The 20,824-nt window shown below is 46.6% G+C and overlaps 1 protein-coding gene across 1 annotated transcript in view; it reads left to right on the forward strand.

The window, feature by feature from the left end:
- The first annotated feature begins 282 nt into the window (after nt 1–282).
- LOC142764836 (uncharacterized) overlaps nt 283–20,824 on the forward strand; it is an 82,787-nt gene continuing 62,245 nt past the window's right edge. The window contains exon 1 of the mRNA XM_075865370.1: nt 283–460. Within this exon, the coding sequence (XP_075721485.1) occupies nt 347–460 (114 nt within the window). The 5' untranslated portion in view covers nt 283–346. The remainder of the gene's footprint in view (nt 461–20,824) is intronic.

The following is a 20,824-nucleotide window of genomic DNA, read 5'->3' on the forward strand; positions in this document are numbered from 1 at the left end:
AAACATCAAAGGCAGAAAACGTATTCACGGTTACTAAGCAATAGACGCCACTAGCGAAAGGGTTTGTTACGTGGCCTCAGGTGTGGTGTCGCATTCAGTTAAAAAACCATCGAAATACAAATGGTTGTCTTTTCCTTACTTTTAGGACATTTGAAAAATATCAGAGAAAGCACTACGAGGACCTAATAAAAGTTTACACATAATAAAGTATAGTTCATTACTAGTCCTTAAGTGCCTCCTTGATTTCGTTGACCTTACTCATTTGCCGTCTCAGTTATATAGGACATAACGTCTAACTAGCCATCTCAGATGTATAATACCTAACGTCTAAAACATCTGGAAAATTATGGTGAGGCCTTTGAGTGCAGCTACGTTTATCTTAGCAGTCTTTGGTTATACGGTCTGCGGAGAGGTTTATAAAGGGGGCAGAAGTCGAAATCATCTGTGCGACTACACTCAGGTAAAGTTTCTTGAGCGTTACATGCGTCTCTCTTTAGCAAAATGGCTTTGTCACACTCAAAATGCTTGTGTTGAAGGTGTTATGCCTAATTCGTGAGCACTGTGCACATTAATCAATCGTGTGAGTCCTAAATGGTAGATGGTCTACCCATGTGTGTTACCGTTTTGTATAATAAAGCCACCTTTAAAATTATTATGTAACCTGCAACAACGCTATAAATGAGCGTGCTGCTGTCTAGGACATTTACAATATGTTTTTCTGGCAAGGTTTGTTCATGACTGCGATATCATTTTAAGAAATATTCGATGGCATATTTATTGCCATATTATGTATACATATATTATGCGAGAAGTACCGACATGAATACCTAGCGCCTCCATCATTTGTAAACAAAGTTGACGACGCAAGATTCTTCTTTATTGGCTGAGCCACATTCCTACAATTAGTGTTGCGGATTGGGCCCCTTCATTTTATTCCAATTCTTTTGCAGGTAAGAAGGATTGGCCACAATTCCGTTCCTTTTTTTCGTTGTAATGAGAAAATTGACCAGACCCTCTCCGGGATTGGTGGGGCCGTTCAATTCTATTCCTTCAATTATTCAATGTTGGAAATGCATCTTGATAGTTTTATTGAGTCAAGAAATAATTACACCATAATTAAGTTTCATGAGACGCATTAAGAACTTCAAAAGTACGTAAAACACGTTACCGAGTTTGAGGTCTAATAGTGTAATGACATAGCTCGTGAAGTAAAACATCGCTACCAATTCCCATAGGAGCACTTCTCCCGCTACGTATAGTTCTTGCATAATCAGCATTTTTGATTGAATGCTGTTATTTTATTGTTCAAGCCTAAATTTTCTAATACTAAACGGACGACACAGCTATTCCTATGTTGACAAAAATAGTGCTCAAGAAAATTAAGCAGTTTTGTCCCTCGCTAGAGTGGTCTTGAATATTAAGAACATAAAATTCGGTAATGGGAACAAAACGCTTAAGATGTGCGGATATTAGATAGAACAATGCACCACCACTTGCGCCTCTTGTGCCTATGCATCCAATACCAAACACACGGCCACACTGCTCGTCGTCACTCATGCTTGCAAAGCGCACCTCCCAGGAATGCATGGGGAATGTATGCAGGCGTGATGACAACTTTGTATTCGCCTGTACGCATATATGCATTGTTTTTGTTGTCGCAAAGGTTATTTACGTTTGTAAGGTACTAAACTGCTCGTGAGATAAAGATCAGGCCGTGCATAGCGTATACGTTCCTCTTGAGTGGACATAATTGAGAACCAACGTGCGAGGATAATTTGTTTCTCTGTTCAGGAATGTTAGGATAATTCACTTGTGTGTATGCCAACTTATGACTTGGTTTCTGTTTTACAAACTGGTAGATTGTTCACACTTTAACATCACGTCTTGGCTTTGCCTAACCAAAGGTGGATCTTTAGAAAATGATGTGGCCTTCGACTTTGATAGAGCAGGTACTCAGGCCTACATGACTGATTTGAGCGTAATATTAGAGTACCAGCCAATAAGTGTGTAGAAAAATAGTCCCAACTACCCTCTTTGTTTGGCTATACGAACACAGATACGTACCGAGTCGTAGAAACCAAGCGAAGTGAAAAAAACATAAGGAAAATTATAAAATGATCCCACCACGGAAACCTGAGAGTGCAAGATGACCAGCTCGAGATTATGAAACGTCTCGTTTCCCGAGCTCGATCTTCTGAACGCGTCATCTTTCGAACACGTCCGGCAATCGGTCACTAGTTCTTTGGTCAATAGACTGACGTCATAAAAGGAACTCAGGCGTGCTCGAGATCATTAAATGCTGCAATAAAGTTTGCAAGCTTCGCAAGGTGAAAAAACAACTTTATTTTGGTTTCATTTAGCAAAATTTCGCACCAAAACTTTGAAAGCTTAATCAGCGATTCAACGCTCAGATTCAAAACGCGAATTGTGACTGAACGGCTCCTTAAATAGTTGGTTCTAAAAAAGTGAGGTAAAACAATTGGTTTCTACCTTACTATGTGTTGCGCTTCACAAACATGGGCTGCTCAAGCGTGAACCACTTGACGCAGGAGCTTGTGTGGTATGGTATGGAGAACTTTAGTGAAGTCCTGTGGATCAGTCCAGAACTGATGCTGGCTGCTCTTACGTCGAGACAAAGAGGCTAAGCCACTCTGCCACCACACGGGCCCTCTAGACAGCCTTGAATCGGTCCGCCAGCACGTCACTGTGGATCATTCGTGGTCACCACTGTTCAACGAGAGAAGCCGCACCGGCCATTATCGAGCTGCGCCAGAACATGTGTTTAAAATCAAGCAAGCGCCTACGCATACTACAAAAAATCAAATCCCCACAGTCCAGATTAACTTTAATAATGAGGACCGGGTTGTGGTACGTCCGCGTCTGCAAAAGCTTTATTTTAACCGCCTGTAGCCTGTTCAGTCTAGAATGTGGCAAGTGGAATTCCCTGCCCTCTAAGTAATGATGTTTGGTTATATCGTTGTACGTCAACAGCTGGTACCTGATCTCCGGAGTGAGAGATTCAACCTGCTCAGGGATTGCACGGCACACTAATCCTCGTGCCTCCCTGTGCGCCAACTCTTTGAGATTACTTGGGGCCCTCTCTACTGACCCCATGTGCGCCGGAAACAAAGTAATGGTATTCGGAGCGATACCCTTACCCTGCAACAGTCTGTGCGCCGATTCACTAATAACTCCCTTCGAGATGGCTTTAATTGCAGAGCGAGAGTCACTAACTACATCAACTATTTCCGAATCAGTGGGTGCTAGGGCAATAGCCACCTGCTCAGCGACCTCCAGATCTTTCGTATAAACGGAAGTGGCATTTCGAACGCTCCCTTTCCCTTCTACCGCCACCATCGAGTGAGAATCTTTCCCGTTAATCTATGCTGCTTCAAAAAACGCAGACTCTACCTCCTGATTCTTTGCCTCGCGCAACAAAGCCCTCGCTCTCACTATTCGACTCCCTACATTATGCACATGATGTACATTTCGTGGAAACCGACAAACCATGATATCAGCCTTGATGTTCACTATTAACTCGTATAGGCGCGCACCATCGCGAATCGCCAGCGATTCTCCGATTGATTGTAAGGTATACTTACCAGCTGGCGTAACCAGCAACCGCACTCTCGGTGCTGTACACTGAGCCTCGGCAATTTCATCAAGAGTATTATGCAAACCCAGCCGCAGCAACAGGTGATTTGACGTACTCAAAGGCAAACCGAGCATCATGTTATCGTCTTTTCTAAATAAAGCTTCCAATTTGTCTTTCTCCCTTTTTTTCAATTTAGAATAGCAGCTATGTACGCAAAAAGGCACAAAACAAATGCGTAAACCAAGCTCATCGCATCTTCTTTTAATCCTCTATGCCCGTTAGAGATACTTCGGATAAGTCTTATGGCCTTCTGTGTCTTCTTCGTAATACGCCGAATACTTACAATATTCGATCCATTTGCTTCAATTACAAAACCAAGGACCCTAATAGCATCGACTTTTGGTACCGATGACCATTGCTTGTATGAACTATGATGCATGTCTCAACATCCGGTACCCAATTCTTCGACCTACTACCTAACTTCTGGGATTTGAAGATTAACAACTTTGGCTTTTCAGAGGAGTACTTGAGTACCATACGAGCCAAACAGTTTTCTTTAATAATTACCACCTCTTGCAGCCTAGCCTAAAGATCACTACCACCGACATTCCATACCGTGACATCGTCCGCGTAGGTAGTATAGATAATACCCTCCGCAGTGTCCAGTAAGGTAGCTAGTTTGACATCGCCAGAATGTACAACATTGGCGAGAGTAGAGATCTTTTCGGTGCACCACGAGAACCCTATTTCAAGACTGAAGACTCGCTCTTCCTCAACCCGAGACATGCCCTCCAATCTACAAGGAGAGCCTTACTAAAGAGAAAAATCTGTTGCCCCAGATTCAAGTCTGACAGCACCTGTAGAATGAAAGAGTGTCGGAGATTGTCGAAAGCATTTTTCTCATCAAGTGCAAGTAGTACCTTAGTGTCCCTTGGTTGCCTATCGAGTAGGTAATGCTTAATTCTAAAAATTACATCATAAGTCGAGAGGCCGGAACGAAAACCTATCATCGAGCGCGGAAAGACCCCATTTTCCTCAAGATAACGCGTTAGCTTATTTAAAATTACATGCTGAGTGACTTTGCCCAAACACAATGTTACCGAATTCGGTCTGAGAGTTTCCTCTGATGAGCTTTGACCTCTTCTTCTGATGAGTTTCGGCACGCCTCATGGAACAGCTTACCTATCACCATCCTCTGAAGAGACTTAGAATTGGCCTCATCCAGTAAATGACTGAGTAAATTCCAGGTGCTCCCCCTTTTATTACCACCATCCACTGAATTGCATACTTCATTTCATTGCTGCTTGGACAATACCCGACAGTGGTCTTCATTTTTTTTATTAATCAATGATACACGCTTTCTAAGCCATCTGTTCAACCGCTGACCCTTCTATGTCGTTATTAGTGACTGCTTAGCTTGCAACAAGTGTGCCAAATGACTATCTGATTTGTGTACATATCTGTTTTAGGTTCCTTAGTGGTTGCCTCAATGTCACTCTTGAGCTGACTAGTCCAGTGTTCTAAGGTGAACTCATTCCCGTGACCTTCGTTTCTCTGTTTTCTCCGTTTTCTAAATGCATCTCAGACAAGAAGCTTGAGTATTCACTCCTTTTTAGAAGCCATCTCTAAAGTAAGCATACGTGGGTGTTGATCGCTGCCGAAATCTATATTAGAATTTGACCAGGACGAATCCACCACCCAACGAACAAAAGTAAGATATGGTGTTAAATCTACAGGCGTCGACGTGCCGCAACGTGTGGGATACGAATGGTCTTTAATGAGAAATAAATTTAAGTTTAGGGACTGTTGCCATAGTCTCTCGCTTTTGGTTGTGCTATAGGCGTACTTCCACACATGATAGGGCGCATTAAAGTCCCCTCCAATGAGCAACGATGTATTCATAGCGTGATTACCTTCCTTGCTTAAGAGAGCTTTAAAACTCTGTTTCGTGTCGCTAGGGCTGCTGTACAAGTTAAGGAGGTAAACGCTCCTCTGACAGGCTACTTGCAGACCTAGAATCACCTCGACCATCATATATTCAATCCTGCAATCTGTCACGTGAAGCTCATGCCCAGCATACGCCATACTTCTGCTGATCAGTGTTGTGAGCCCTCTGCCCTTCTTATTATCTCTCACCTCCACTTTGAAACTGGTTAAGGTTACGCTAGATGTCAGAGTTTTCTGCAACATAATAACCTGAGGTTTCACAATGCCCGCTCTAACGAACTGCTGCAGGGACGCCTTCGTATGATTTAACCCCTACAATTCAACTTCCAAGTACTAAATTAACTATTATTTGAAGCCGCCATCTTGGCTTTGTAAATTTGGTTTACTCATGTTGAGTTTATTTCCACTAGGGGACTTGTCCTAATGGGTTAGCGACTAAGAGCACTCCCGCTCCATAGAAGGCACTACCGTCTCGTTAAGATATACTTCAATTTTACCTAATATTTTATCCATGATATTTTTCTCTCTTCTATCCGCCCCAATCTAATAATGATCTGATTCAATCTGTCCTGTAATGTCGCCGTCATTTCTTTAAGCACAGAGGAAACTTTGGCGTAGGCCCGAGCTGTCGAGAGCGCCCAATTTTTCGGAGTCGGTGTCTGCTCATCAGCTACGTTTTCTTTAGGAACCTCCAGAGACCTTGGTACCTAAATCGAGCTATCAGGTTTGCTACCCTCACTAGTGCTTTTAGGTTCACCTTCTCTTTTGTTAGGCAACTTTTCTTAAGTTCATTCATTTCTTTCACAAGCCTTTCAATGACTGCTTTTAAGCTATGATTTTTTTTCTCCAATTGTGCAATCCTGCCATTACCTCTATTACAGCCCCCATGCTCTTGGCCCTACTCTCGTGTTCAGCCAGTGATTGGTCCACCCTTGACCTTGTCAGCACAGGTTATCCGCCTTTCAGCGGCACTGCCGCCTCTACCAGTAAATGCAGAGTGGCTCCTTGAGGCTAGACTTCCATGCAATGGCCGTCGTACCGACTTCGAACGACTCCGAGAGCGCGAGCATCTCCCACAGCGTTGAGAGACACATGCCAGCTGCGCCACCTTGACTACTTCTTTTCCGCTGAAAGTTTCTCTCTAGACCCCTCCTTTCGGCAAGCACGCATGACATAGAGAACCTGGTATCGTTGACTCCATTGTTTATTTGCCGTCACGCATGGACCTCCCCAAATCTTGCAACAAGACTCACAGATATGGTCTTCTGCAGATTTCCGAGCACTGCATCCCCGGCATTCAATGCACTCGGGCGCAGGACAGACATCTTCCCGGTGTCCAAGCTTCCCACACACGTAGCATACGTCGACTTGCTTGCGGTACAAGTAACAACGGACCAAACAAAGTTGGCCCATACCTAACAGACTTGCGGACGCTTGAGATGTCAAACACAATGATTACCGAGCCAGTATTCTTGACTCTTTTGATGACCAGAGCCAGTGAATTGCGATCATTAACGACGTTCCGCTCAAGTGCAGCAGGTCCATCTCTAATTTCTACATGGGAATGATGCCTTTACACGTAGAGTGTGGGGCAGTCTTTTATGCATTGACTTCGAAATTCATGTCCTCCACTCTTACTGACCTGATTCTGACATAGCATTCAGCGTTGCTCCTTTTTGGCGCACTAGCTACGAAGATATTTTATGTGAAATTGGGGCAAATAACGTATTTTTAATCTGCTCAGTAGTGAGGCCTGCCGCCTCAACGATAGCCTTGCCCACAGTTGTAGAACCGACTTTATACAATACAAATTCAATCCACCCCATTGGCGAATTACTATCTTACTACGAATGCCACCGGCATCGGTGGCGTTTGCGACGCCTTCAGAATGCGTTGCTTAACTGCAAAGCCACTGGGCCATTTATCTGTGCCCCGTTGTTCAGCCAGCTCGCCTTGTGAAGCGTCATCGCTTGGTGCAGGCTTTGTCGGAAGTCTTGATTTTCGCTTGGAAACCGTCCTTCTTCGTAGATCTTCAGTAAATTCCTCTGCCGCCAGCACTTCGTCTTCTACTTGCATAGCTGGCATGTTGGACGCGCACGTCCCGCCACGTAGGGCTGTGTTAGGACTTTCTGTTTGTTGCGATGGTAGCGGTAGCCGAAAGCGGTGAGCAGTTGAACGGACTTCGCTGAAGCCTACGCCCAGAGGTGGAATACGAAGGCAATCGGTTTTGAAAACAGCAACAGGTAGAAACGTTTAATATAGCAGGTTACAGTTCGCGCAGAGCCGGCCAGCACGACAACGTCGGCTGGTATGGGACAAAATCCTTTAAACATGGGGCCGGTACGGCCTTAAATAACGTTTTTGCCTCTTCTCCGAGGCCAGTTCCTCGGTGCATGTCCAGTTCCCCGGTGCATTGCCCGCAACGGCATGGTGGTTCGGTTGAGGAGGCGACGATTTGTCCAGAACTGCACGATGGCTCGCCGCCGTCTGCGTGGAAGGGGGCGCTTGGAGGGGGGGGGAGTTCACGGGAACTGCGCTGGTTCCTGTGAGAACAAGCGCTTCCGAACAAAGACCATGCTTGAGGCATAACAGCACCCCCGCTGCCAAACAAGGCATCCGGAGTTTTGAGCCGTCTAGCGTGGCTCAGAAGGAGGGATACTTGTAAGCCATTGAAAATTGTGGCTGTTCTGCTCTCTCCACCCGTAGTGACTTTCACAGCCTTGCAGGGGATCACTGCAACGGCGAAGTCGAGCACAAAGCCAAACCCCTCTGGCCGAAGCAAACGTCCTCCAAATGCTGGTCTAATCGCCAGACCTGCAGAAACGAAAATATTTCCATGTGATTAGGCTGAGCTAAACTATAGCATTACGAGTGACGATCCTGGGCAGGAATACATAATGCAGACACACTTTTAGCTAAGTTTCAGTGCATGACACTTAACCGAACAGAATATTTTTGAGCGATTCTCTATTGTGATTTAGACAGATTGTGTACGATGCAAGCTGCTGAGGTTAACTTAGTTATGCCCCGAAACTACACTTTAGTACACCAAGCACTTCTGAATCGAACACACTGGCGTCGCCTGCAAGTGTCAGATTGTTAAAATTAACAAAATTCATTCTCTTCAAGCTCTCACTTCAGTGCGCGCAGCCAATGATTATCACAACATGTGAAACACGCTGACCATCAAGAAAATAACACTGAACATCAAACTTGCAATCGCTACACAAAACAAAGTGAAACGTTAACCCACACTGACGTGCAAACTAACACGCAATGCAAAACACAAAAGGTACTTTAAACAAGGGCTTTTACTCAGCCTTCTCTGCTAAAACAAAACACACTAACTGTTACATTTCAAATTATTATGAAAACAAAATAATTCAAACAAGCATATCATTGTCAGTTTCTTCGATTAGATGGAAAGTAAAACTTGCAAACATTCAGAGGCACTTGCTCAACGGCTGACGACAAAACTAGAAATTTTTTTTCAAATTTGATTACAATACCTATTCTTAATAATGGCAGGACGGGGCCTCTCTCAGATGAACTCTGGGGCGTCGTGCACTCCATAGTTTTCGAGGGATTTGGTCATGACAAAGGCACAACGAACGAAGCTGTTTGCTGAACTCGGTAGCAGTAACTTTTGACGTACAGCCACTTAACTCGAACAAGGGGCATCTACCCTGCGTCCTTTACCCCGCTCGTTCGACCCGTAACCATTTCCTGTATTCCAGCTTAGGCGCAAGCTATGTTTCCCTTTGTGGTTGCCTCTACGCGGCAGTGAAAAACATAAGACCAGGCGATTAATCTGGCGCCCGAATTACCTTGCAATTCGGTTTTTCTCGACGCGCTTCCCGTGTGCCCTGAACTCAGTGAGAGTGTGACCTTCAAAAATTTTTCAGAGGACCCTTGCGCTTTCCTACGCTTGGCGCCTGTTGTGTTTTAAAGACGATAGTCTTTCTTGGGGACCTCCGACAGAAAAAATTTTGTCTGTCTGTACATGTGTCTGTTTTTCCGCCCTAACGATACCCCAAATGGCACCAAACGGCCAACCGACCAACCGAACGGCCTACATAGTAGTGTATAGGTGTTTTGTGGGACAACCCCATCCGAAGCGCCCATCAATATTGCTCAAGGTTTAGCATTCATAATTGTGCGATTGTCAACTAAAAAAGCAAATAATGCGCATATCAGAGGTGCCATAACACCATGTCTATGTTTTGTATGTCTGCCTTTATACTGCAAGAGGACACATACACGTATCTCTAAGGACTGTAGCGTTTATCGCGCGGCGCTGACAGTGCAACGCGATGCTCAAGAAGGTGTTTCCAACGCTTTGCTACGACGGCACGGTGGTGGCACGTGCCCATCGCTTTGTATTCTACACCTTGTCACCTCCATGACGGGCGCGCATCTTTCTCCGCGGTCGCGCATGCCTTCGCTTTCGAAGATAACAGCCAGATGGCACTCGTGTTTAACGTGCCAAGATGCGCTTGTTCGCCTCAGTTACACGCTCGAGGCACTCTTACGCAGCGCCTCCAGAATACCATTCACCAATTTTCTTGAGAAGAACATCAAATAAACGTTTTGTTCACTCTCTCCAGACGAAAGACTATTGCCTTTCAACGACTTTCACAGTGTAACATGTAGCTTCGGGCCAATTTTTTTCGCATTACGCTTTTGCCAACGCCTTCTTTTGACGGATTAGCTAGGAATGCCGGCTGCTTTGACACACCTAACTTCAAGTGCGCTGCCTTTGACAGGCACTGAAAGAACTCTAGACTGGTTAGTTAGCTTTTCTTCGGGCTCCTCGTAAGCTGTATCTGCCTGCGACAGAACTGGATTCCCGATGCCTTTGAAGCCACTCAACTCAACTGAAGGTGTCTCTTCAGTTTGTAAGGGTTCTCTCTCCCTTTACGCGATAGCCCTCGTTCCCAGGCCTTCGTGGTCAGCCTCCTGCTGTTTTTGACGTGATTCATCCCGATCACGTGCTCGGCCAAGCGTCCACATCTCAAGCGCTTTACGATGCGCCTCTGCGTTCTTAGGTTTCTGATTGGCCTCCACCCCTAACTTCTCGTGATGCTCCCCATTGTACGGTTCTGTCTGACGCTCTTCGTTGTCCTGCACCTTGTGAAAGGCCTCAACGTCAGATGTATCACGACTCTCCTCAGCGTCCCACTTTCCCTGACGCACTTCAGCGGCGTACGCATAGCGACGGCCATCAGCCTCTTGCACTTTCCGTTTTCCTTTTCATCTAACGCTTTTCAGTGAGCGCCACCTTGAAGTGCTACGCGACGGGCCCCAGCCTCCATCGTTCTGCAGCTCGCGTCGTCCTCCAGCGCTCTACGACACGCCTCATTCTCTCACTCTCTTCGGCGTGCGTCTATCTCTGGCGCATTACGACACGCTTCAGCTCTGTCTCTATCGCTCCGACTTTCAGCAGGATTTGAAAGAGAAAATATCTTATCAAAGCATATCTATCATGACCAAAGCCACGTGCTTCCTCAGCTGATAAGCAATACAAAATATGCGCGATCTTGCCCGGTAACAACGTGACGAGTCTCTCCACCCAAAGGTCGCAGCAAACACATACATTGGAACAAACGACTTCAATGTCATCGAGAAAATGCGCGATGTTCTCGCCTATCTTAAAGTTGCGAAGCTTCCGTTGCGCTTGCTGCCTATTAAGTGCTTGTATTTCACAATCAAGCTCTCTTATTTTGAAAGACTGTGCTCTCCTTTTTCTACTCTCCTCGGTCTTTCACTCTTCGTGACTCCTAGCCTATCGCTCTTCGGCTTTCTGCTTTTCCTCACAAACGAGTTCCCAAAACACGTCAGCTTCCTCGGCCGTCAAAATCTTTGCCCACATCACCTGTAGAACCGCTTACTTTGTTTTAGTGGACCCTATTGAAATCCCCTTGGCTCTACAAATTTCAAGCACGTTCTGCACAGGGTACTGGTCTATCGCAATCTCGTCTATCGTGATGCTCTATACTGGTATTCACCGTACTCTAAATCTAATCTCATGGTTTGAAGTACGTCAATATTAAATAATTACCAACAAAACAAAACAAAAACTCTCACTAACATCTGCCTGTGCTAGAGAGGTCTGGCGAAATGAAGAGTAAACGTTGGGCACTCACCCAACCAAAGTATCTCACGATGGTCCGACTCGTGGCTGCTGTCGAACAATGACGTGGGTGTCCTCAGGCCTGCAGGAATCCGCTCCAACTCTGGGCAGCTGAGATGGAGGTAGTGGGTTCCACAGCAGTGAAACGTTGGGGACAGGGGTAGCTATTCCAGCGTATCCAAACTCTCATATCAGGTCGGTCATGCTCGAGCTTCCAGGGGTCTGATCCGGCGTGACAAAAGTAGGGTAGCATATCTCAGCGTAGCCAAACGCTATCACGTCGGTCGTCCTCGTGCTCATAAATCCGATCAGGCTTGCCAAATGTAAGGTATCGTGTGCCGAAGCTGCCAAACACTGTTAGGATTTCCTGTTTGTTGCGATGGCAGTGGTAGCCAAAAGCGGCGAGCAGTCGAACGAACTTCGGTGAAGCCTTCGCCAAGAGGCGGAATAGGGAGGCAATCAGTTTTGAAAACAGCAACAGGTAAGAACGTTTAGTACAGCAGGTTATAATTCGTGCAGAGCCAGCCAGCAGGACAAGGTCGCTTGGGGCAAAGTCCTTTAAACATGAGGCTGGTACGGCCTAAATAACGTTTTGGTCTGTTCTACAGGACAAGTTCCCCAATGCATGGCGGAGAAGCTGAACCTTTCCCAGAAACGGCACGGAGGCTCGGCGGAGGAGGCGACGCTTTGCCCGGAAATGCACGATGGCTCGCCGCCATCTGCGTGGAAGGTGGTGCCGGGAGGGAGGGAGAGTACACTGGAACTGCGCTGATTCTCGTGGAAACAAGCGCTCCCGAACGAAGACCATGCTTGTGGCATAACAGCTGCCAGACGCTGTGCCTAGCACAGCGTCTGGCAGCACAAAAGTTCGGATAATGTCAAGAAAAGCAGTCGCCCACCTCAAAGTTCGATATCTGCCGCATCCTGTCCTCTTCACAAATCGGATGATTTCAAACATGCACCAAGCAGTTTCAAGAATGCTGCGGAAACATTTGCAAAAGACGGAGCCGAAGAGGATGCGACCGCTCACCTCGGCAATATCGCAGGAGCCTGTGTGGTAGTGCATTGTGGTAGCGCTTCTCCAACCGCCAACACGTGCGGCGGCGGCAGCACCGCCACCCGGATCTCTCGCCTGTCCCTAGAATGGAGAAGAATACGTGGGTTTAGTTTGGCGGGTGGCTTTTCTTTGGGAATCTTGAAGGTGGCACTGCGACCGTGGCTACGTGGGCTTTCTTGCTTCTGGTGCCTTCCGGAACCAACGCATTCAAAAGCTGATTTCCTCTTTTTGTCTGTAGGGAGCGGAATTCATTGATATGATTGTTATGTGGGGTTTAACGTCCCAAAACCACCATAAGATTGTGAGAGACGCCATAGTGGGGGGGGGGGGGGCTCTGGGAATTTCGACCACCTGGGGTTCTTTATTGTGCGCCCGAATTTGTGCACATGGGCCTACAACATTTCCGCCTCCATCGGAAATGCAGCTGCCACAGCCGGCATTCGATCCCGTGACCTGCGGGTCAGCAGCCGAGTACCTTAGCCGCTAGATCACCACGGCGCAGCTGTAGGGAGGGAAAGTGCACACGGTTCATCCTATACGATTTCGTGCTGTGCTGATCACCATGCTTCCTACAGGGCTGCAGAAATTAGGCGCCTACTTCTTCTAACCACCACAATCCTTGGCTTACAGAGTTTTTTCGCAAAGGCACTCGTGTGTCTAGACAAGGAGAGGGGCAGTATGAAAAAAGTGACAAAGGTGATAGAGTATGAGGTGAGACTGCAGTTAAAAATAGCATCGTGCCATTGTTAATACACATCATAACATCGAGAAACGTTTTCTTACGAACATGCGTTCGAGTGTGCCAATGGTGACAGAAGCTAGCACAAATACGTGAAGGGTGTGAAGACAGCAGACGGCGGGAAACTGTAGCTGGGCTGTGGCCAAGGGCAAAAAAACCACAAGGCGTAAACGGGGAGAGATGCTCCACAGTGTAGTTCTACTAGACCGTGGTGACGCAAAAATAGAGACAAACTTCAGAGGGGCATAGTCAATATAAGGACAAACTTGTGGTAGGTGCATGGCTTATATGTACTGTGCTTGCAACCAGCCAAGCCATTTGAACATGCGGCTTTATAACTAAAATCAAGGTTCTGATTTGAAAAAAAGAAAAAGCGTGTAGTAAAAAGGTTCTCTATTTTGGGTAAAAGTCGTAATTCCGTACTTCATTCACATTTCTATCCAGCGTCACGAAAAAGTGGAATGATTCCAGTATCAATTTGATTCCGGAGGCCTAGGTGTGGATGAGTACATACAGATGAGAAGATGAAGTGCAACAACATACAAATATACATAGAAATGAAGTGTATACATAAGGGCTCGTTTTTCCATGTTTTGACACAATAGTAAATAAAATCTAAGACAATAATGCCAAGGAATTCATAGGGGAAGTTACTAGAACCAATGGAATGTAGATAGACACAAAGAAAAGTGGGTGAAAAAATAACTTACTGCTATTATATATATATATATATATATATATATATATATATATATATATATATATATATATATATATATATATATATAAGTAGATGCGCTTTCAGACAGTCGCGCTGTGCGCGCGCGCTTGGGGATAATACGCTAAGTGGCCTTAAGTGGAATATGTGTCGTGGTTTTCTCCCATGATGTTTCTACGCACCTCTTTCGCCTCAGGTACGTTTTGACTTGCCTGACCAACGCTTGCCGGCAGCTTAACCTGAGAAAATGCCGCTTCGCCGCACGTGAGTTCGTCATCCTAGGCCACATCGTGTCGAAGCACGGCGTATTACCTGACCCAGCAAAACTTCGAGCAGTTGCAGAATTTCCCAAGCCGGCGATCATAAAGGTGCTGGGCAGTTTTGTAAGTGCTGCTTGTTCCTGCGATTTGTTCACAATTCGGCATTCATAATGTTACCCTTAACCCAGCTTCTTCGCGGTGACGTGAGCCTCTCTTCCTGGTCTCCTGCATGTGACGTTTTCTTCACTACTCTGCGCCGTCTGCTCTCCTCCCTACCTATTCGCCAGTTCGACCCAACGGCTTCTACCGAAATGCACATAGACGCCAGCAGCGTCGGCCTAAGCGCTGTCCTCGCTCAACAAAAGCCCGGCTATTCAGAATACGTTTTTGTTTACGCTAGCCACACTCTGACGAAAGCCGAAACTAAAAACAGCGTGACAGAAAAAGAGTGTTTGGCTCTGGTGTGGGCACTTGCAAAGTTCCGGCCGTACTTATACCGCCGCCCGTTCGATCTGGTAACTGATCACCACGCCCTTTCCTGGCTCTCTACGTTGAAAGACCCGTCTGGCCACCTTGCGCGATGGGCACTCCGCATCCAGGAGTACGACATTCGCGTCGTATACCGCTGCGTATGCAAACATTGTGACACTCATGCCCTGTCCCGCTCACCTTTACCCCCAGATCCGACGTGTGAAAACACTTGCCTTCAGACCTTCTCATCGCTAAATTTCGGCTCGATTGCCACCAAACAACGTCGTGACCCGTTGATCGCATCTCTTCTCGAATATCTAGTCGGCACGCCCAACCTTCCGGTATCTCGCTCCCTCCGACGTCAAGCTTTTCATTTCGCCATCCGCGATCAAGTTCTTAATCGACGCAACTACGCTACCGATGGCCGCCGATGACTACTGGTGATTTCACGCAATTTACGATCGCAAGTATGCGCCTCTCTTCACGACGATCCGCAATTTGCCTACGCCGGGGTGTTCAAAACATACGAACGCCTTCTCATCGCTATTACTGGCGCGGCATATACAATTTTGTACGCAAATTCGTGCAGTGCTGTCCTGACTGCCAGCGACGCAAATCAACACCGCGACGTGCGACTGGCGCGTTGCAGCCACTTCAATGCCCTGCCAAGCCATTTGATCGCATTGGCGTTCACTTTTACGGTCCCCTTTCATTGACACCAGATGGCAATCGGTAGATTATAGTTGCGGTCGACCACTTGGCACACTCCGCCAAAACAGCCACTTTCCCGAGCGCTACCGCTCAGGATGTCACCTCTTACAATTTAGGTCACTTTATCCTTCGACATGGCGCACCTCGAGAGCTCCTTAGTGACAGAGGCCACGCCTTCCTCTCTGGGGTCATCGAAACTTTGTTTTCGGAGTGCCACGTCATTCATCGGAAAACGACGGCATACCACCCGCAGACTAACAGGCTAACGGAACGGTTTAACCGCACGCTGTTTGATAGGCTCTCAAGGTACGCAGCATCTGATTATAGCAACTGGGACTCTGTTCTCCCACACGTCGCATTCGCATATAACACTGCAATACAAACAACCACGGGATTTTCACCTCTTTCTTTTTTATGCACGCGAGCTTTCCCATACAATCGATACATTACTTCCCTACCGTCCTGATGCTTCCGAGTGTCCACCTATCTCCGATGCTGTTCGGCAAGCCGAAGAGTGACGCCAGCTCACCCGTACGTTCACCTTGGACGAGCAGCAAGCGAGAAAGAAAACCGTAGTTTCGCCCTTCCAGGTCCCAGCTGTGCCCCAGGGTCTCTTGTGTGGCTCGCCATCCCATATCAAACTCCGGGACTCTCCCCGAAAGTTGTCCTCCGGTATTAGGAGCCTTACACTGTTTTGAAGAAAACCTGTTCGGTTCAGTTTCTAATTAAGCCAGTTTCCCAACCGGACGCCTTGCGCTGACGTGCACGTGACCTCATTCATGCTTCCCGCCTGAAACCTTACTTTGAGCCTCTGCCTGAAACTTCTTGGGTGGCCAGGACGTAAGGCACCGGTCTCGACATCTTCATCCTCTGACAAAGGTCGCAGTGACGCACGTACCGTCTCACATCTGCATAGAGTTTTGGCCAGTAATACTTAGACCTAAGGGCATTGAATGTTCGCCTGGTGCCCGTGTGACCACCGTATCGTCCTTCATGCATTTTGCGGAGTGCCTCAGCTTGTCATTGTGCAGGAAGGCAGAGGAGAAATCGTCTGCTCACTGAACCATGTTCTCTTTTGTACAACACGTCGTTATGCGTTATGAACTACTTTTGAATACGTTTCTGTTGCCTTTTCATGCCCAGCGCACCCCTAAGCATATCCAGGAATTAAGCGCAAAACGCATCCTGTTGCTGCTCCCCACTCATGTAGCACAGAATCGCAGCGATGGATATGATACTGCAAGAATTAGTTCAACTTCATCAACAATGGCGGGTTTCCGGAAATACAACCTGGTGCGCTGTGCGAAATTCCCGATTTATTGATTACGAAAATTCAAACTGCTGTAGAATCAGTGGTCAACGTAGAAGATGTCGGTTTCCTTCCTTGTAGCGCAAGACCCAGCACAGTGCATAGAGGTCACTGAGAACTTGAAAGTTTCGGCCAATCGCGTATGGTCGTAGCTCTTTTAAGGCCCATTTTACTGCAAGAGCTTCCAGTTCTGTCAAAGAATAATTGAACTCTAAGCCTCTGAGAGATCCGCTCAAGTAAAGCACTGGACAATATCGTCGCTCTTCATCCTCTTGCAGCAATAGACCTCCCAACGGAGCCGAGATTCATATGTGTGTACTTGGACTCCAAACTATGTTTTTTCGGAGAATAGTTTATTGATAGGCGGCTGGCATAACACGAGCTTTAATATCTGAAATTCGACTTGCTGATCTTATTCCCAAGAAATTGTAGCGTTTTTCTTCAGGAGTGATCTAATAGGTGCGGCGATAACGCTGTAATTTGGGATGAACTTTCTGAAGCACGAAGTAAGCCTGATGAATGATTGTAGTTACTGTACATTTCGAGGAGGCCAGAAAGCGTGAACAGCTGCCAATATCGATGGGTCGGGAGATTCACCGTCTTTTCTAACAACGTGCCCAAGGTAATTGATGACAGTAGAAAAATTAAACACTTCCATGGCTTGAACTTCAAGGCTGCTATTTCGAATTTTGTAAATATGTACTGAATCTTCGGAATGTGTTCTTGAAATGTCCGGCTGAAGTCTACGCAGTCATCATACACAAGGGAATTGTCGTATTTAATACCGTCAATGATCGTTACACGGCTCGCTGACATGGGAATGGGACACATTTAAGGCCAAGTGGCATCCGGTTGAATTCGTAAAGTCCCCACTGTGTGACGTAGGCGGTCTTCTGTATGTCATCTTGATGCATGGCGATCTGTTGAAATCCAGACACAAAGTCCATAAAAGAAAAGCACCTGCTTCCGGTGAGTGCTTGCCGCGCATCTTCCATTTTTGGGGTAGCTTACACAATACCCTCAGTGACGGCGTTGAGACGTCGACAATCAACGCACATGTGCGTCGTCCTGTCTTTTTTTGCTACAAGGACAAGGGGTGACGCCCAAGTACTCCGAGTAGGTCGCACTATATTGGCATCAATGAGGCCCTTGATCATACTTCTGACGAGAGCACACTGTGCTGGTGGCAATATGCGAGGACGTTGCAATATTGGCTTTGCGTTTCTGGTTGAAATTCAATGTCGCTCAACTGTGCAGGAGCCTATATCTGTACTTGACTGCGCAAACCAAACCGAATGTTGCACCAACAAATCTTTCACAACCTGCAGTTCATTGGAAGATAACGTTGTTCCATTGGTAAAGCTGACGTCTCCTATTGCGATTCAACGGTGCTGCGGATCGACGACCTTATGAGCTGGTGGTGCATCAAGGTTCACAGGAGAAGGAAGGCATCAATTTTGGAGGATCTGTTTGCAGTCCTCTTCAGAAAGCTCAATATCCCCAATTTTACTTGCTTCTTCAGCGAGGCCTATTGTCCTCTGATAAGAAAGCAAGACGGCTTGAGAAGAGCAGATCGTAATTGAAACCTTCGCTGTATTTTTCGATGCAGCTGTTACCATGGGATCCACTATGACTGAATAGTGGTCATACAAGATCTTTGTCCCGGTGATGGCTATTAAATGATTTTCATCTTCCGACACGCGATGCCAGGCCACAGGAACTAACTTCCGCTATAAAGCTGGCAGTACTGGCTTCCTAACCGGGTAGACCTTGCGTAGCCTTTGGGGGGCCGATACCGCGAAGCTATCCGAGCCCCAGTCGATGACGGCTCTTGAAGCCCGTAAGAAGCCATCGCCAAGCAGTATTCTTTCGTGAGGTAACTGGGGAATAACAACAAAATCATGCTGCAGTGTTTGGTCGTCCACTGTCACCACAGTACTGACTTGACCTAAATTTTGTAGCTGATGGCAGCTTGCCCCTACCAAACAGAGGGACGAAGGCATTATGCTCAGTTCGAGTTTGTCAACTATTAGTGCTGTAATCAAGCTTTTGACACTTACAGAATCCAAGATGGCTTTAATCGTTTGTCCGTTGATGGCGACAGCAACAGACAAAATAGAACCCGCTTCAGAAACACATGACACCTGCTCAATTACTGGCGACTGCTGGTGGGCATTGGCATCACCAGCAGTTCTTTTCCCCGCTGTTGTGAGCTGGAAGACTCGAAATCTTCCTGCCACTTTGAAAATGCTGGAGTTAGTGGTAGACGACACTGTGTGACCAAATGGTCACTTGTGGAGCAGTTAAAGTACAGTTTACTAACTCTCGGGCCACTTCTTTGCGACCTTTCAAGAATACGCGTAGCGAAAGGAGTATACATTGCCACGGTCGTGAATAATTATTTTAAATGTGGACTCGCAGTCGTTGAACCATGAGAAAGGAACACCAGTGGCGAATACCTTATTTAGTGAAGCCGCTAGGGTAGCTAAGTTGCGTAAAAAGTGACAAAAGTAGGACAAAAGTCCAAGAAAGCTGCGCAACGTCGTTTGGTTGAACGGTCGAGGGAACTGTAGCACTGCTGCGATCTTCTGAAAATCTGGTTGGATTCTGTCTTTGAAAATGACGTGACCGAGGATAGTGATACTTTTGCTGGCAAATGTGCACCTTTATTATTGATCTGAAGGTCGCCCTTTGTTAAATATTGAAGTACCGTATTTAATCTTTGAAGACATTGGGAAAAGGAGAAAAAAAAAACAATGATATCATCTAACTAACAGAGGCAGGTCTTCCATTTCAAGCCACGAACAACAGTATCAATTATGCGCTCAAACGTGGCTAGAACGTTGCACAAGCCAAATAGGAATATATTATATTTATAAAGACCGTCCGGCATAGCAAAGGCAGTTTTTTCTTTGTCAGCTTCGTTCAAGGGGATTCGCCAGAAGCGCGATTGGAGGTCGAGGCCCAAAAACATTTTGCCCCTTGGAGTGTGTCTAGAGCGTAATCGATTCGAGACTTAGGGTATACGTCCTTGCGTGTGATCTTACTCAACGCTCGGCAGTCAACGAAGAAACGAACAAAGTCATTATTTTTTAGCTAAAACGACTGGAGAGGCCCAGGAACTAGAAGAAGGCGGTACTTTATTTGACGACTGCATCTCGTTCACTCCTTTTTCACTAATTTGTCTCTAAACAGTGAAACCCAATGTGGCCGACTCCGTATCACACGAGAGCCGTCAGTTTCAATGCATTGTACAGCCGCGGAAGGCTGACTCTGTGTTGGAGCACAACTATCGACGCAATAGTGCTTCTGGCGGTTCAGGTGAGAGGTCTTAACCAATTACAGCTCCCAAAAAAAGATATAACGTGAAGTTGGAGCTGGTAATAATGACGAAGACTGGTAGAGTGCCGCGACGGAGATCAAAGGAGAGTTCTCGATCTTTGCCACCGCCATTCCCTTGGGCAGCAGCATAGATTCTGCAGTGGTGTTACAAACAGGGAGAAAAACGCGGGCACAGGAAAACCAGAGGAGCCAAGAGGCGACGAGAATTCCACGAATAGAGCAGCGAAAAAAGACGCCACTAGTGCATCACCGTTGGCTACTTGGGTAGATGTGACATTTCTCACGTGTTTCTGACCAGGGCGCAGGACGCAGTCTTCAGCAATGTCTAAGCTGAAGATGACGATTGATATGTGAGGGTTAACGTCCCAAAAAGACCAAAGGATTACGAGGGGCACAGTGTAGAGGGCGCCAGAAATTTCGACAACCTGGGGTTCTTTAACGTGCACTTTAATCTGAGTTCACGAGCCTACAGCGTTTTCGCCTCCATGGGGAATGCAGCCGCCGCCACCGGGATTTGAACCCGCGACCTGCGGGTCAGCAGC

Source organism: Rhipicephalus microplus, chromosome 6, assembly GCF_043290135.1.
Source record: "Rhipicephalus microplus isolate Deutch F79 chromosome 6, USDA_Rmic, whole genome shotgun sequence".
Lineage (NCBI taxonomy): Eukaryota > Metazoa > Arthropoda > Arachnida > Ixodida > Ixodidae > Rhipicephalus > Rhipicephalus microplus.